Source organism: Astyanax mexicanus, chromosome 7, assembly GCF_023375975.1.
Source record: "Astyanax mexicanus isolate ESR-SI-001 chromosome 7, AstMex3_surface, whole genome shotgun sequence".
Lineage (NCBI taxonomy): Eukaryota > Metazoa > Chordata > Actinopteri > Characiformes > Acestrorhamphidae > Astyanax > Astyanax mexicanus.
The window spans coordinates 3,553,260-3,571,794 of NC_064414.1; the positions used below are offsets into that span (position 1 = coordinate 3,553,260).

Sequence of the window (18,535 nt, forward strand, 5' to 3'; positions counted from 1 at the left end):
TAATCTATACAGATTTCTCTTCTGAAAACTGTTTATTTGGGTGAGTAAAACACTTCAGTTTATTTACAGAAAGCTTAGATTTCCAATATTTTTTAACAGCTTGGTTAGCAGCAGGGCTAGCCTCAGCTAGCAGTGCTTAGCGCTAGTAAATGCTGCCTGACAGCGCTACACTGAGGTCCCCTGAGTGTTACAGTAACCCAGGGCATTTTAGCATGGTAAACGCACAGGCTACAGGCCGAAATACTTACCTCTGGACGGCGAAAGAGCTAGCGCTTTAATTAGCAGCTAGTGCTAACACTGCAGGAGAACTAAACTGAAACTTCTGTATAATGCTCCTCAATACCTGACTGGTAGAATTCATATATAAGGTGCACCGAATTATAAGGCGCGCCAATGATTTTTGGGAAAATTAAAAAGGATTTTAAGTGTGATTTATAGCAATGCGAAACATACGTTACCTAACTGAGCACTGTGCAAGTTCTTATACGAGTTTTATGAGGTCAAACAAAAACTGTGGTACTTTATTTATTTGGCTAAGCTTGGCGTAAAAGATGAATTGAGACCAACCTTTTCAATGTAATACCACATGGGGGCTTTGCCATGGTAGGCTGGGGCGCTCCAACTGAGCACAACATATGTTCGGTCGGTCTCTGAGGCGTAGACATTGGAGGGAGCTTCCGGAGCTTTTCCCTCAGCTGCAGCCAGAGCACATCAAACAGAATTACTGTCCTCGCCAAACAGCGTGTTTACATTCATTCTCTTGCTCACACACACACACACACACACACACACACAAACGCACAAACACAAATACACAGACAAACACATACCCAAACCCTCTAGGGAATGTCCTCCCAATGTCATCAGTTCTACCTTCAAATATACTAAAATGGTATTAGACTGACATTGTACACACACATTCACACACACACGTACAAACACACACACACACATACACACACACACACACACATACACAATTCTGACAGTGGCTGATGTGTTCATTTCAATCTTTAAAAGCACCACAGATGGTTGGACGTTCCTTTCCTGATGGAATTCTCATCAAAAACTAATCAGCACCTCACAGATGAGGGCCAATTACAGGCCGTATAATTACTGCTATTTTCAAAAGAGAAAAGCGTGAAAGGAACAGTGAAAATCAACGTGAAAGTGACAACTACTGACGTTTAATTGCACATACAAGCAATAATTAGATATTTATAGCTGAAGCCAACAACCACTAGATTTAAAGCATGTACCCTAAATACAGTGGGGAAAATAAATACAGTAGGTGATGCTTATTTGATACTCTACAGATTTTGCAAGTTCTCCCACCTATAAAGAACCAAGATGTTTTTAATTTTATAGCAGGTACAGAATCTAAAAAGATTAAATTGCATGGTTTCAAAATAATTAACATTTATTACATGAAATAAATATATGAGTCTTTCTTTTTCCTCCTCTTCTGCACTCATAACCTGTATTAACTGCATCTATTTGAACTAGTTACCTGTATAAAAAACACTTTTTAACATTTTAACATCCTGGAGTGGCCGAGCAAATCTCCAGACCTGAACCCAACAGAAAATATTTAAAGGGAGATTAAACTATACATATAAATTACAGACCTCTCTATTCTTAGTAAGTGGAATAACTTGCAAAATCGGCAGAGTTTCAAATACGTATTTTTCACATACAGGAAAAAATCTAAGCAAACAGTACCTTCAAGGTCATCATGGTAGGTCACAACATCAAGTTTTCCACCAAGCCTCATTGCTGTAAAACAGAAAAGCAAGAACGTACAGTAAGTCGTGTGTAATGAGGTTGAGATTTTTTGAGTATTTGAGTATTTATTTGTCTGATTTGTACCATGAAGTCGCTCGAACTCGGTGGGGTCCAGTGCGGCGATGGGCTCAGAGACTCTGGAGGGCCTGCTGATGCCATGTGAGTTGACAGCTCTCACGCGGAAGTAATAGGAGTGTCCCTCAAACAGTCCAGGCACGGGGTACTTACAGATTTTGATGGGAGAATCATTACACTGTGTCCAGTTCTCAGTTCCAACCTCGCACCTGTCAGAACGCGGACAAGCAACAAAAAAAGCATTCAGATAACCAGTAGCCAGTCTCCCATCATTACTCATCTGTAGGTTCTAAAAGACAGTGGAAATTACAGCCTACTTTTAACATCAGGCTGATATATGAGCTCCGAACATTTACTCATAATTGCAGATCTAAGCTTTTCTTCTCCCACCCTGATTAGGAGATTACATTTCTGTGGGAGATGTGCAGAAGAAAATAATCAGGGCTTGTATTAATATGTGTGCACAGGATTCAAGGAACAAAGCAATATAGTGGCGTAAGCAAAATTTAAAGTTTGTAAAGTTGCACAGATTCTTGGAAACGAACAATTAAAACTGCTGGAAGATACCACAGGTTAGCAATGACATTTCAGCAAATACAGCTCTGAAAAAACTCTGAAAAAAATGATGAGTTTCTTTGATTTTCCCAAATAAACATAAAGATCAAACCAAGCTGAACTGCTTGAATTTTTGCACCAGGAGTAAAGCAGCATAACGTTATCCAAAAGCAGTGTGTAAGACTGGTGGAGGAGAACATGATGCCAAGATGCATGAAAACTGTGCTTAAAAACTAGGGTTGAATTCATTATTTGAGGTCTATCATTTCAGCCATTTCTCACTTTCTGCAAATAAATGCTCTAAATGACAATATATTTATTTGGAATTTGGGAGAAATGTTGTTTGTAGTTTATAGAATAAAACAACAATGTTAATTTTCCTTAAACATATACCTATAAATAGCAAAATCAGAGAAACTGGTCTCTTATTGTTTTTCCAGAGCTGTATGTTCCCCTTCAGACTGATGATATTGACTGATTTTGATGAGCTCCCTCCAATGCGTGCACACACACTCTAGTTCTGAAGGCCACATAAAGCCAGCCAGTCGCAATTAGTTTAGATTCACATGATGATATTCAGACTTCTTAGCCGAATCAATCACCGATCAACAAAGTATCCGATGATGGGACCCTCAGTGGTGGTGTTGGGGGGCTTCCAGGATACGATAACGTAATCTCTATTAGCATCATGGATCTTAATGTCCATGGGGGCTCCAGGGGCCAAAGGAACTGGTGGAGGACCATCTGTAAAGGAAGTTTAAAAAAAACAGTTTTAGGATTTATGGGAGGTAAGGTTCTACAATGCAATACAATAAGCAGTTTATTTTACATAGATTTTTTAATGGTGGGAATACAGAATACTAAAGTTCAATTTTGGAGAAAATCCAATATACACAACTTTTTAGGGGTGCACGATATGGCCCTAAAATAATATCACAATATTTAATTGTATTTTCGCAATAACAATATTGTTGGGGATATGACAAAACACTGAATAATATACATATACATATATTTATTTCAAGAATACACTACTGCAACAAAATGAAAATTAAATGTTATTACTTCATACGATATTGCATAGCCCCTAACTGAGATGTAAAAAAAAATTGTAAAAGAAATCAATGATCCAGAATGTTATGATACTAATGATAATGCACTCCAAATATCTCCATACATCCAGGATTAAAGTAAAATAAATGATACTGGACAGATATAATCTGTCTCTAGTAAATATATAATGATAAATGAGAACAGTGTGAATTTTTCACAATATTTCTGGGTATAATATCATTTACGATATTCAGAAATGTTGGTAACATTGCATATGATACGATATAGCACACCGCTACAGCAGTTTCTGTTTTCCTTGTTATTATCTGTGAATAAACATTTTTTTTGTTTTAGTTGAAGTAGTATGTACAGTAGCTTGTAAAAGTATTCATACCTGTTACACTTTTTCACATTTTGACACCTTAAAGTAAGAAATGGTATTGTAATAAATTCTATTGAGATTTAAGGCAGATAGCAATGAGCATCGTGGCGCACCTTGCGCAGGGTGTAAAATAGTAAAATTGTGCCCAATCATTTGGGATATTGGATAAAATATATAAACTAAAGTGCAAATGAAGGAAGAAACTGAACAGGACTGATGAACTACTACAGAATGTTAGCTGATTGAGTACATTTACAGCAATGGGTGTAAATTAGATTTTTAGCTGAACTGTCCCTTTAATAATTTGTACATTTGAATTCACACAAGAAAGCATAAGTTCTGTACCTTCCACAAAGACGTAAGCACTGTGGACTGCGTCGCCTCCCTTGGTCACCATGCGGAGGGTATAAAGACCCTCATCATCTTTAGCGAGATGAGTCAGTGTGAGCTTAGCAACACCTCCGCCAGACTCCATTTTCGCCCACTTCGATTCTTTCAAAAGGTGCTCTGGAAGTTGGAAAAAAGAAGCATGCACACAGGCGTGCACACACACATACCCAGACACACACACCATACCTTTTGTGAGTGTAAATGAAAAAAACAACCCTTCCTTTAGAATATGCTCGTGATGTGGGACACAGATGTAATTTAAAAATATATATTTTTAGAGAACAACAGGCTTCACAACCCAGAATATGCAGGAATGCATCTATGCAGCACATTTGCATTCAGCTGCTAATCTTAGAGGTTCACATATTTTTGCACCTCAAAAATGTGTAATATTGGATTATTTTCCTTGATAAATAAATGAGCAAGTATAATATCTGTGTCTCATTTGTTTAATTGGATTCTCTTTTATTATCTACTTTTACACTGCAAAAAAATCCATTGGCAAAAACTAGACCAAATAAATGCAAATTGAAATGTAAATGCCCAAATTAAGCAAAGAAATCTGCCAATACGGTCAGCAAATATTTCCTAGCAAGATTTTTTTTAAATAAGCAATTACAAAGTCCCAAAATGAGTGAAGTAAAACTCAAATCAAGCAAAAAATTATTATTTTGTGGCTTAAATTTGAGTGCAAGAATCAGAATAACTTAACTGGTGGCTTTTAGTGCTTATTTTGAGTTCAAATTATTTACAATAAGGTGGAAATTCTAAGTAAGACTATGATCTAAGAATAAGATCATTATTCCTAAAATAAGTAAAACATTCTTACTCTTACAAATCTTAGTAAGACAAAAATTCTTGTCAGAGAAAAGAATAAGATTTATTGCCTTAAAATGAGATAATTTCACTTGCTAAGATTTATTTTTTGCAGAGTAGGATTCGTGAAACGTGTAAAACTCTGATGATGTTTTAGGCCACATTTTTATGTGGAAATATAGACAATTCTAAAGGGTTCATAAACATTTAAGCAACACTTCACATCTAAAAGGTCGACCAACTAGGTACTAGGATTTTTAGTGAGTTTCAGGAGTGGACAGTGAGTTTAAAAACAGAATACTATGACTGGACTGTGTGTATCTATAGTATTTTGGAGTCTTGTGTCCTACCATCTCTGTACCACAGTGCATCCGGCTGCAGATTGGCCAGGTTGGGGCTTATGGTCATCTTACAGGCCAGAGTGACGCAATCTTCCTCTTTCCCGAATGTCACGTTGAAAGTCTCCAGAAAGGTGATGTTGATCTTGGTGTATTTAATCTCAGGTAAAATTGCATCTGAAAAACGCAATAAGAAAAGCGTCAGAAAGTGGCAGGGCTGCACAATTAACAGCTGATATGAGGTCTCTAGTGAACACATCATTAAAGGCTGCGATGACAGAACAGATTAAATTATACTGCACATGCACAATGCATGAGTGATGTAATTAGATTGTGTGGAATGTGAAAGCATTAGGAGCTATAGGGGTTTAAAATTAGAATAACGGTGTGGTCCTGGGGGCCGGTTTTTAATCTTTGCATGTAGAGCAATTGACCTCATGATTCTGCTATGAAGCCAATTACAATGCATATGAGTTTATTTCAATATAATTGTTTTTAAATTCAACTATTTTAGAGGTGAGCAATATGATGAATATGATAAATATGATTTAATTATTATTACAATACGACATATTTCATCATCTTAAACTATATGCTTTTCTGAGCATATCATGGATTTCATCAGTAAAGGGTTTAAAAAAGACAACCCTGTGTGTACTTTCCTAAACTTAATTTTAACATAAGGTAGACACACGCAGATACTTTACATAATGTTTATTATCCAAGTGGTTAATCGTACTAAGCTATGAGGGATGGGCATGGTTAACATAAAGAAGGCAGCAAGATTAAACAACAAACCAGAGTGTAGAAGACAAAAATGGGGTCATACATGGGTAATCCAAAGGGTAAAAGGGTTAGGCAAAAAGAGTAGTATAAACAGTAAACAAAAGATACAGGGGCAAGGCATTAGAGTAGTCAAAAAACACAAAACAGGTCGGTAACAAAGGAAATAAAAAAAAAGAAACATGTAGTAAAAGAGTTAGCAAACTAGATTCAATAGTTGGCAATGAGCAAAGGAAACAGAGGGGTATTTATACTAAACAAACCAGGTGAGAGCAATCAGAAGCTCAGAGAGTGTGAACGCCGTAGCGTCACATGATCAGCAGTCCGGACAGTTGTGCTCTTTAAGTGCGTTAATATAATAAACATGCGTCACACACTACTTCTGCATGTGTAGCTCAAAAAACATCACCCATATCATCAGTCTATATTTTTAACCATTTATTGCTGAGGTAACCTTTTTTTTTTTTTTGCGAACCATTGCAGTCTGACACTTCCTTTATGGGGGCAACTATATTTTTTGATGATAATGATTGCATGTTCTCGTCATCCTTAACATGAAGCAGATAACAATAAAAACTTACATTGGTAAGATGTCCAGGAATAAGGAGAAGACTTATCTTCCTCTTTGAGCCCTGCAAAACACACACAAATAAACACATTTTCAAATACAGACCTATACAGTACAAGTTAAGATTCTTTAACTCTTTAACCCTTTCAGAACTGAAATATGTTCCAGTAATGGAAAAATATAAGAACGCTGTTTCTTGTCTGTAATGCCCACAAAAGAAGACTACACTATTATTTATTTACTAAGTATTTAATTGTGTTTTTAATGTCTGTTACACAGTAAGCCTATGTTTAACATTTGTATTTTATATTTGATATTAACCTTTGTCCTCCCTTAACCCTTTGATGTGCAACATGGGTTACATTTTATTTTTTCCTTTCTCACTTTTGGAATAAAACCTTTTTTTGGATCACTAATGTATCTAATGCGCAACATGGGCCAAAAATGACCTGCATTTTTTTCTACATGACTTCATGTATGGCTGAGATTTTCCATTATATATTTAGACAATAAATTAATGTGAAACATGGGTCAAAACTGAGCTCTTCCTTTGCCTTGTTGGCTTTAGTACTGTTCATGGTCTATTCTGTTGGTCAACAGGTTTCGATTACTGTTATATGCAACAAAACATAAAAAAAATAATGATACATGGGTCTGAAAGGGTTAATTAGAGAAATTATTTAAATTAACCAACTCGTGAATTTAGTTTGGACTCACTCTTGACAATTATAGAGGCCTGGGAGGAGGCCTGGCCATGGGAGTTGGAGGCTACAGCCGTGTACATGGCAGTATCATCTATACCACACCTGCATGAGGACAGACACACACACACACACAGAGAAAGAGAGAGAAAGAGACACACTCTCAAAGTTGTATACTGTTCCTTCACTCCCAGACACCACCCCAGGCACGGTGCAATATATAGCTAAATCAATAACAGTTTCTATCTCATTCCACTCGTTAATCAATTGATAAATCTGCTAGCGGTGCGTGATGTCTGCTCTGATTGGATGTATGCATTGTAATTTCCTAATTGACATTTGGACAGCGCGTGAAATTCCCCGCTCCAGCCTGTAATGGATAAGCTGTCTGTGATCTAGTGCTGGGAGGTATTGAGGACATTGGCTGTGCGCTGCTTCAGAACGGGCAGGACACAGGCAGCACTGAGGCGTGAATGGCAAACATGTGCGGCTGCCAGGAGAGAGAGAGGAGAGCGATGGTAATGTGACCTTCACCCCGAAGCGTCTATTTTAAAGCAGCAGCAGGGCCCTCTCTCAGCGGTACATCTCTCTCTGCATAGCCTGAACAAGGCCCTCGCTTTTGTGACGGGAATGTGAAAAGGTTCCTCCGCTGATCAGAGGAACAATGCAGAACGCTACAGCTGTCTTTGAAGAAGCACCACTGGCTGGTCTGCAGTGGCAGAAACAAAAACACAGGGCGTGGAAGTCAATACCCCTTTCTTACATTCTGTCACCTTACAACCACAAACCTAAATGTGTTTAATTGATGAAGTGATACACCAACACAGAGAAGCACATAAGTAAAAGTGGAAGAAAAGAGTCCAAATTTTAAATTTTCAGTTTCTAGGCACCATCAGAAAGCCTGTGATTGTTTTAAAATAGTTATTTTTTATTTTATTATTTTTTTATTATTTTAATTGTTAAATAGTTGTATTTACTTTAATTTATTTATCTGTTCAGTTTTTTTGTTATTCTTATGTTTTTATTTTGATCATATGATTTTTTATTTTTATCTTTTCTTATAATTCTTTATACTTTATAAATTCTTTATTCTTATTTTTACTTTATTGGTATCTTTTTCTTTACTGTATATTTTATAAATTCTTCACTTTTATGTGTCAATTTTTATGGTCTTTTTAGAATTTCTGTTTACATATATATTTTTTATTTATCTATATTAAACGTCGATTTAAATTTTGTATTTCTTTAATTTATTATTTTTTACTATTTTGTTCCTTGCTCATTTCTTTTTAAATATTTTCAATCCCTTTTAAACTGTAAATGCTCAGCGGTATTGTAAATGAGGGTCACCCTCAATATATTTCCAAGTGAAAATATAGGTTGATTGATTGAAATTCTAGATTTTAATCAAATAAAATATGAGAAAAAAAAAAGTGTGATGTGCAAAAGTACATCTTTCACTGTAATTACAACTACAGATCTTTGGATGGAGATTCTCTTTGAACAGCAGTTTTCATGTGTCTCCACAGAAGCTCAATGGGATTTAGGTCAGGACTTTGACTGGGCCATTCTAACACATAAATATTCTCTAATCTATACCAATCAAATACATTTGATTGGTTTAGTTTGTGGTTTTAGGGTGACAAATTGTGAAAAAGTTTAAGGGGTATGAATACTTCTGCAAGCCTCTATACAGATGGAGGAAAGCGATCTGACGCTCTTTAAAGGAGCTGCCAGGCTTGGGTGACACTGAGCTCAGCACTTGGGAATGAACAGCTGACATGATCCCGAGACGTGGGAGGAGTCCCGGGCCAGGGCTTGGACAAAATTGGAAAAATGCTCACGCGTAAACACATTCTCACGGCTTCCTTTTGCGGAGAGCCAAGCAGAGAGCAAACACAATGGGCCAAGTTCATTTTCATCACAGATAATATTATTATAAGCATAACAATTTGAAATAAATGCTTTTCCTGTTGTTTATGTTCAGGTTTAAGTCACAAAAATATTATACAGTGTCTATGTTCCTAAAGGTCTATGTTACCTCCCAGCCGCTGTTCTCCTCCAGTGAACGTCGCCCAGCTTTACTAAACATTCACGCAAAGCAAAGCACAATCCAGACTGTTTCTATACAGAGTTCCCCAATGCTGGAACAAACTACCTTCCTCTACCAGATCAGGAGTGTCAGGAATGTCCCTCACTATCTTTAATAAACTCCTGAAGACTGAGCTCTTCAAAGAGCACTTACTCTCCTAACACCTCTAACTACCTACCTTCCACTACCAGATCAGGAGAATCTCTCACTATCTTTAATAAACTCCTGAAGACAGAGCTCTTCAAAGAGCACTTACTCTCCTAACACCTCTAACTACCTACCTTCCACTACCAGATCAGGAGAATCTCTCACTATCTTTAATAAACTCCTGAAGACAGAGCTCTTCAAAGAGCTCCTACTCTCCTAACACCTCTAACTAACTACCTTCCACTACCAGATCAGGAGTGTCAGGAATGTCCCTCACTATCTTTAATAAACTCCTGAAGACTGAGCTCTTCAAAGAGCACTTACTCTCCTAACACCTCTAACTAACTACCTTCCACTACCAGATCAGGAGAATCTCTCACTATCTTTAATAAACTCCTGAAGACACTTTAGAGCTCTTGAAAGAGCACTTACTCTCCTAACACCTCTAACTAACTACCTTCTACTACCAGATCAGGAGAATCTCTCACTATCTTTAATAAACTCCTGAAGACAGAGCTCTTCAAAGAGCTCCTACTCTCCTAACACCTCTAACTAACTACCTTCTACTACCAGATCAGGAGAATCTCTCACTATCTTTAATAAACTCCTGAAGACAGAGCTCTTCAAAGAGCTCCTACTCTCCTAACACCTCTAACTACTAAACTACTTCTAACCTCATTCCTGCTCCCCTCTTTTTTCTCCTCTATCCCACTAATACATTTTGTCCATGTTTTTGTCTAGAACTTCTATGTCCTCTATTGATAATGTAATGTAAAATATGTATAGTAAAAAACAGAAGTGAGTTAAGTTAGTGATTTTAAGTTAATTTTGTTTTTAACAAAATATTTAAACAAGTGACATATTGTTATCTACTCTATTATTAGATTAATCTCACACCACATAGTACAATGAGGCAAATAAATATTATTAAAATTAATAACTAATAAGTATTTAAATACCAGAGATAACTGGGATTGCATTTCCTACCTATCACATATCAATCAAATTAATCATCACACACAATTAGTCTTTCATGCATTTGTCCATAAACATGAAAAACTAAAAGCATTTTTTAAAATGTCCTTGAAGTGCTACATCATTTAATTAATTTTAATAATAATCAAATTAATGTTTTTCAGTCAAATTAAATATATTGTTTCATGAAAAGATTTAAAGCATAAAATAAAAATTATTATGAACATTTATGTTAACTAAGGACCATAATAGTGGGAAAATGCAATGCCACCCACTACACCATGATACAAAGAACCAGCACATTAAGTGAGTTTTTTTAAAGGAGTTAGTGAGTACTTATAATTTCTGAACGGGTTTAGGTACTGTGTTAGTCAGTACTATGTTAGTTAGTTTAAGAATCTTTTTAAGTGCAAGATTTTAAAGTATTTAGCATTACGAACGATTTGGAAAAACCACCCCTACAGGACTTAGCAGCCTCCGGCCGTGTTCTCCATATAGATGTGAGCCTACAGTGAATTATAGACATTCTATTCATTTCCAAGTCATTATTCATAAGTCATGCAGTAGACCCTGATTTGCAGGCATTTGGCCCTGATGGTTATTATCCGCTGTGTGAAAAAAAAAACACACAGTAATGTTGTAATGTGAATTACTTCATGATGGTGAGGCTGTGGATTCCAACGCTGCTTTCCACAAAGTACTTTCCAGAAGAAAGATCCAGAAGCAAGTCATCCTTGAACCTGTCAGAAATAAAAAAGAACAGGATTACAAGAGAAAGTAATGGCACTTGGCAGATCCTACCATCTGCCTGCACGTAACTCCACATCACTGTAGAGACTGCTTATACTGCGACTGTACGTTTAACATATTATTACTGCGACCGTCTCCGGCCGTGCATCACGCAGGCCTTCAGCTTCAGAGTTTTATCTTTTGCTTGTTTTAGAGGGTTGGGTTGATAATTCTCTGTGTGCAGCAGGAAGAGTCTGATTCACGACGTCAGAACTGTTTTATTTCTTGCATATTGGTAACGATAATGGCGCGCTGACAGGGCCTAGTCAGAAACGCACTCCGCTCTGGACCCCCGTCAATCACATCGGCCCTCGTATGATGGACCGTCGCCGGCTCAGCTTAAGTCCACCTGACAGAGCGCGACTGCAGGAGAGGATTCGGTAAGCTTCATTTGCAATTCAGCTGTGTGATGTCTGAGTCACCTAAGAAGCATCAGTCTGCATTAGCTTCAGGGAGGAATGCAGACGCTCCTGTGCTATCATCCAAAAGTAGGCAATCAATTCGTATTGGCATTTAAAGAAATTACGATAACATTTTCTACGAGTGTCATCTCTAGTAGACTCTAAAAACCCATTCATAACACAATATTATAATGCATTCACGAGGCATTATAAACATGGCTGTAAATATTTATTTTAAAAAATGCAAAAAACATTACAGCCATGACTTGTGATCATAATACATTATAAGCTGTGCTTATAATATGTATGATGAAATAGTATATACAGCTGAAACGATGAAATTATGAGTTTCTTTGATTTTACCAAATTGAAAACCTCTGGAATAAAATCAAGAGAAAGAAGGATGATCACAAGCCATCAAACCAAGCCAAATTGCCTATTTTTTTGCACCAAAAGCAGTGTGTAAGACTGGTGGAGGAGAACATGCCAAGATGCATTAAGAACTGTGATTAAAAAACAGGGTTATTCCACCAAATTTTGATTTCTGAACTCCTAAAACTTTATTAATATGAACTTGTTTTCTTTGCATTATTTGAGGTCTGAAAGCTCTGTATCTTTTTTGTTATTTCAGCCATTTCTCATTTTCTGCAAATAAATTCTCTAAATGAGAATAGTTTTATTTGAAATTTGGGAAAAATATTGTCCGTAGTTTATAGAATAACATATACCTATAAAAAAGCATTATGAATGCATTATAATGTGTTTTTTAGTGTGTTTATAGAGTCTAATAGTGATGACATTCATAGAAAGTGTAAGCAAACTTATTTATTCGGCTATATGCTAATACTGCTAATTAATGAAACAAGGTTACGGAGATTCGTTGAACCTTTTTTACTAGAACAAAAAATGTAATTCTGTTATTGTTATTTACCTACAAAGAAAAGTAATGGGTAACACTTCCTATGAATTCTATGTTATTAATGAATTATGAATGCATTCATAAGTAATTACATAGCATACAGAATACCTCATAATGGTAATGCTACAGCATATACTGCATAATGTATGCATTAATTATACATCACAGGATTTATAGGAAGTGTTACCAAATAATTTTATACATTTAGCAATTATTACATTAAATTGCTTAATTCTGTTACAGATATTTTTGGTATTTCTTTATATACAATAACATTTTCACTTCACAAATGCGTCCTAAATGTTTTAAATCCTACCTAAATAAAAGCTATAAAGAAAAATACTCGGTTACATTTCCTATGAATTCAGTATATATAATGCATTATAAAAGAATTCATACGTAAACACATTGAATACATATCTTGTAATGATGAAGGTACAGTATGTACTGCATGAATTATGCATCCATTATGCATTTTCTACACAGGATTCATAGGAAGTGTTTCCGAATAATTTTTTTACATTTAGCAAAACACTGATTAATGCATTATTAACACAGGATAGTAAGTGTTATCGGTTTTATTAATGTAGTATGAAGAAAAATAATTGGTAACACTTCCTATTATATATATATATATATATATATATATATATATATTGCAATAATAATGGATTATTAATGCTTCTAAAAGTTATTACTAGCATAATACCTTATAATGATGATAGTATATGCTGCTTGATTTATGCACTTTGTTTTTTTATTTTTTTTATTACATTTTTTACCATTTTCTCCCAATTTAGCTAGGCCGATTGTCAAACCTATTCAGCTGCGACTCAGCTGTATATCCCCTATAGGAAGTGTTAAAAAATAATTTTACACATTTAGCAATTAGTAAATTGAAAACACTGATTTGACCATAACCTTTGAGTAGTTCCACATGTACGCCAAGTTCTACAGACTCACCACTTGACGTGTGGAGTGGGATAACCCTCAACAGTGCAGAACAGCTTTATGGGAGTATTCTCGAACACGGTGTGCGACTTCAACCTGACCAAGAACTTGGGGCCCCTGATCATGGATGACTCCCGGATGTACTTTTCCGGGATCTTCTTTTGCACCTGTTACAAGGGAGAAGGGACATGTCGTTTTGTGACCTTGTGGGTCTGCTCCATAAAACTATGCACTTCGAATGTTCCAAATACACTTTGAGCTTCGCGTGAGATCAAAAGTTAACCTTTAACCTTTACAGACCTCTCGACTTCCCTTCCTCATTCCCAGAAGTGGAAAGTAATGAATTACATTTACTCAAGTTATTGTAATTGAGTAGATTTTATGAGTGATTTGTAATTTTTAAAGTAGTTTTTAAAATAGGTCATTTTACTTTTACTCAAGTACATTTTGACACAAGTAATTTCCTTTGCTACATTGGAAAACATCCTCATGCAATACAAAATGTACCTGCCCAGCTTTCAAAACTTCCACATCAAACCATGTTACCACCATGTGGTGGTAAGTAAATAAAAAAAAAACCATGTAAATAGCAGCTAAAGCATTGCAATGGCAAGTTAAAATATAACAATGACCTGTAAAAAATAAAAATATGATTTATAGTCACTTATATGACCATAACTTTTTAACAGTAAAGAAAAAAAAAAGGATCATAGAAACCTTTAACACTTGTTCTTAAAAATGTTTTATGGGGTGATCTGAACAAATACTGCCTGAAAGGTCCAAATTATTATGTGGAATAATAGTTAATTAAAAACAATTTAATTTATGATTTGTTTTTTTACATCAAATAATTAAAAGTAACTATGTAACTTTTACTCAAAGTACATTTTAAATTGAGTACTTTTTTACTTTTGCTCGAGTAGATTTTTAGATAGGTACTTTTACTTTTACTTGAGTAGAATTTTAACAAAAGGTACTTTTACTTAATTATAATTTTTCTGTACTTTTTCCACCTCTGCTCATTCCTACTTCTACATTTATTTTGCGTTGGTTTAAGGGGTTAAAGTCTTAGAGAGTGGCAGGAGAAAGTACATGACACACTGAGGAACCCATTTTCTAAAGCCAAACAACAACTCTGTTTATGATAGTCTCTGGGGCAGAAGACACAGCTGACATAATAGCTGTTATATAGGCTGGATCACTGTAATTAGGTGTGCGAGCCTAGCAGATACTCTGTGCTCAAAAAACATGTCCAAACCATTTCTTGGCGTAATGTGTGGGTGCAGACATTTACAAAAGGACCTTACCACTTTCTGGATATTTTTCTCTGTTCGGTATTCATATCTCACGTCTTGGACTTCGGAGCTAAAGGCAAAGAGATTCATATCCATTACAATGGCCAAGGTGTGCATGCGAAATGCTACTAAGTCAACAGACTCTGCAGGCATAGCCTTTATTTTCAAAGTGTAGACCATATTATCGAAAAAATGTCATTCTTATGACGTATTAGCTTGAAAGGTGTATCAAATTCAATGAAATTACATTTTACATTCACTAACATTGCTTGTCTTGCATGTAGGGTACTTGAATTATTATGTATAACAGCAAAATAGGTCAGAGGGTCAATATAAAGTATTTCCAAGTCCTTCTTAGATTAAATAAGTATACTGGATGAAAAGACTGTTTCTCATTAAACTGTAAATTTTAAACTATGCATTATGCAACGAACCTTCCCATATATAAGCCTAATGTACATACTGTGACTGTAATAAAATACCTCCAATAGGGAGCAAAATGGAGCACAATTACATTAATGCATTATAATATTGATCATTGTAGGTCTAGCCACACTAGTATGATATTTTAATGCCTTCATCAGATGTTCTTGCAAATAGTTATGTCTTTCTGACTGTATTTTGTCCTCCATAAATAGCATCCCTTACCTGGAGTAATCCCGGACTACGTATTTGGATTCTTTGCTACGATAGTCCTCAGTAAAATGCTTATGTCTGGCGACAACTGCAGCCATGTTTACCAACCAAGACCTAAAAAAAAAGACATTAATAAACACCACTGTACTTAAGCCTGTCACCATAGTAACATTATCAACTTATCGTAGAATTAATGGCCATTACTTCAATAATATGTGTTTATTTGTATGTTTGTTCACATCTATAAGAGTGAACAATATTTTATTGTCATGCTAAATGATCAATCTGTGCTTCAGCAACTGTGACTCCATACACAGAGTTTGTGTGTGTGCAGTGTGAGTGCAGTGACTGCAGAAGATAAAGAATAAACTATATATTTCCTAAACTATGACTAATTAAAATAATTGCTTTGTCATGCTTCTACATCATGATTATGTCAGTGTAATTTAATGATCTTAAAATGACAATACATTATTTATCCCTATAGTTTCTTGGATGATATGTCATCCACAAAAAAATGATATTGTCACAGGTGTGACTATACTGAATGTGGCTTTAGGTAGAACTGATACACAGAACAGAGGTAAACGTCAAAACAAAAAACAGCATCATAGTGGTTTAAAAATAGCAATAAGTAATTGAGGGACTAATTATTGATACAGCATTATGCCCACCTGTGCACAATTATCACCACAACTGCTTTAAATGAAATAGTTCATCAAAAAATCTAATGGACACTAACATTCCCAATACATTTTTGCCAATAATTGGTGTAAAACTGCCTACTCCCTCAGTTTATCAGATCATCACATACTGGACAATACCGTCACAAATATAAATAATATACAGCGAGCTGTAATGTGAAATCATCATCTACGTGGGCAACATTATCTAATTTTGTTACCAAATATACCATAAGCCTAATTTGACTTTTTACTTACTAACCTGTTTTAAATAATAAATTATTAAATCAGCACACTCCACACTTAGCAAGTAAGCTAACGTTAGCTAAGTTAACATAGCATTAGCTAAGAACTTACCTAGCTCCTAGCTAAGTTAGTTAGCTAGTTAGCTAACAGCTAGCTAGGTTAGATAGCTAACTAACAAATGTACTTACGAATTCCCAAACTAAAAATAAAAGTTCAAAAACACACAAAATATTTATTTAAGCCTAATTTGACTCTTTATTTACTGACCTGTTTTAATATCAAATTATTAAATCACCACAACCCACACTTTACAAGTTAGCTAGCTAGCTATGTTAACATAGCATTAGCTAAGAACTAACCTAGCTAAATTATTTAGTTAACCTAGCTAACAGCTAGTAAGCTAGCTTAATTAGCTTACATTTAGCTAACTAGTTTACCTAGCAAGCTAACTCACCAATGTATTTTTAAATAATTTTTAATACATTTATTTAAGCTTAATTTAACTCTATACTTGCTGACCTGTTTTAAATATTAAATCTCCACACTCCACACTTAGCTAAGTGAATAACATAGCATAAGCTATGAATGTATTAAGGTATGCTGATATACTGTTGTATTGTGATATTTTTAAAAACCATTACCAAACGAAAAAAAAAAATTCCAGTAACCAATAAAACATTCATTTAAACCTAATTCAACTACTTGCTGATCTGTTTTAATATTAAATTTCCACACTAGGCATTCAGTTAACATAGCATTAGCTAGCCAGCTACTTAATTGGCAGGCATTCAAATTAATGAGAACATTAGGTTACAAATATTTAAGAACATTATAATTGTTATAAACATATATTTAATTAGAGCAAATATATGTAAACAAAAAAAAGATGTAAATAATATATGTGAATATGACAGATATTTATGACAGAGTTTATTATCTGTTATTATTTATTATTACTCTGTTCTATCTGTTAGAGCTGAACTTTGCAGGCTGTTGATGTAACTGTTATTTAACTGCTCTTACACCAGGTGCAGCAACAGCATCAGCGAATTCAACTCACAGAGCTGCCATCTCACTATTTAATAAATAATCATTATTAATGTTATGTGATAAAATGGGTTACCCACTCAATCAATTATTATCAGCAGCTACATGAATAGGCCGGTTTGATTAGTGTTGCGACTCTGCCTGATCAGTCAGCAGCAGAGCTAAAAATAAGGAGTAATATATCCAATTAGGAGCTCATATTCCACCATTATTATCATTATCATCACAGTAATTACTGCCCTCATTAGCATTAAGGCAGGAGAGGACAAAGCAGGGTGTGAAGACATGCTCTGCTCCCTCCTCCAGGATTGTGTCTGGAGATTTCTTCCACTAGGAGCTATATAAGGACAGTTTTAAAGGATTTTAAGCAACAAGTGCATTAAAACGGCAAACTTACCCCTTCAGGAGCGGGAAGCACAGATAGCCTGCAGCTCAGCCTGATCCTCAACTCGCCCTGCAGCTCACCAGCTGAACAAAACCAAAATATTACCCCTGAGGAATGCATCCCATGTATGGACAGCCACACGACTATATATAGCATTTACACAAACTTCCTACATTATTTAGCACCAGGACGGAGCACAGGGGTTTTATATTTTCATTTTCATCCACAGTGTGATGATGGTTTGATATTGAGTGCATATCGAGAGCTACAGGTGTAACATCTGCAGTTAGCATTGTATTCATTATTGCATTTAGTATTTCAGTCTTTCCCTGTCCATACACCTTATGTGAATTATAGTTCCTGTATTTTGCTCCCATTGGTTACAGGCTTACTTTTAATTGCCTATATACCTGTATGCACTCTTAACAATGGCATAATATATTTAAAAATCTAATCTAATCTATTCTGGGGCTAGGGCTGCTTTAAACATAACCCTAGCCTGGGAGATAAAGATGTGTGAATT

At 35.4% G+C, this 18,535-nt stretch overlaps 1 protein-coding gene across 1 annotated transcript in view; it reads right to left on the minus strand.

Annotated features, from left to right (window-relative positions):
* myom2b (myomesin 2b) overlaps positions 1–18,099 on the minus strand; it is a 52,015-nt gene extending 33,916 nt beyond the window's left edge. The window contains exons 1-13 of the mRNA XM_022685207.2: positions 18,025–18,099; positions 15,664–15,765; positions 15,028–15,085; positions 13,733–13,887; positions 11,314–11,400; positions 7,463–7,551; positions 6,759–6,809; positions 5,407–5,571; positions 4,196–4,357; positions 3,018–3,159; positions 1,870–2,069; positions 1,723–1,776; positions 568–695 (exon numbers count right to left, since the gene is read on the minus strand). Coding sequence (XP_022540928.2) covers positions 568–695; positions 1,723–1,776; positions 1,870–2,069; positions 3,018–3,159; positions 4,196–4,357; positions 5,407–5,571; positions 6,759–6,809; positions 7,463–7,551; positions 11,314–11,400; positions 13,733–13,887; positions 15,028–15,085; positions 15,664–15,749 — 1,377 coding nt within the window. The 5' untranslated portion in view covers positions 15,750–15,765; positions 18,025–18,099. The remainder of the gene's footprint in view (positions 1–567; positions 696–1,722; positions 1,777–1,869; positions 2,070–3,017; positions 3,160–4,195; positions 4,358–5,406; positions 5,572–6,758; positions 6,810–7,462; positions 7,552–11,313; positions 11,401–13,732; positions 13,888–15,027; positions 15,086–15,663; positions 15,766–18,024) is intronic.
* Between the last annotated feature and the right edge of the window lie 436 nt (positions 18,100–18,535).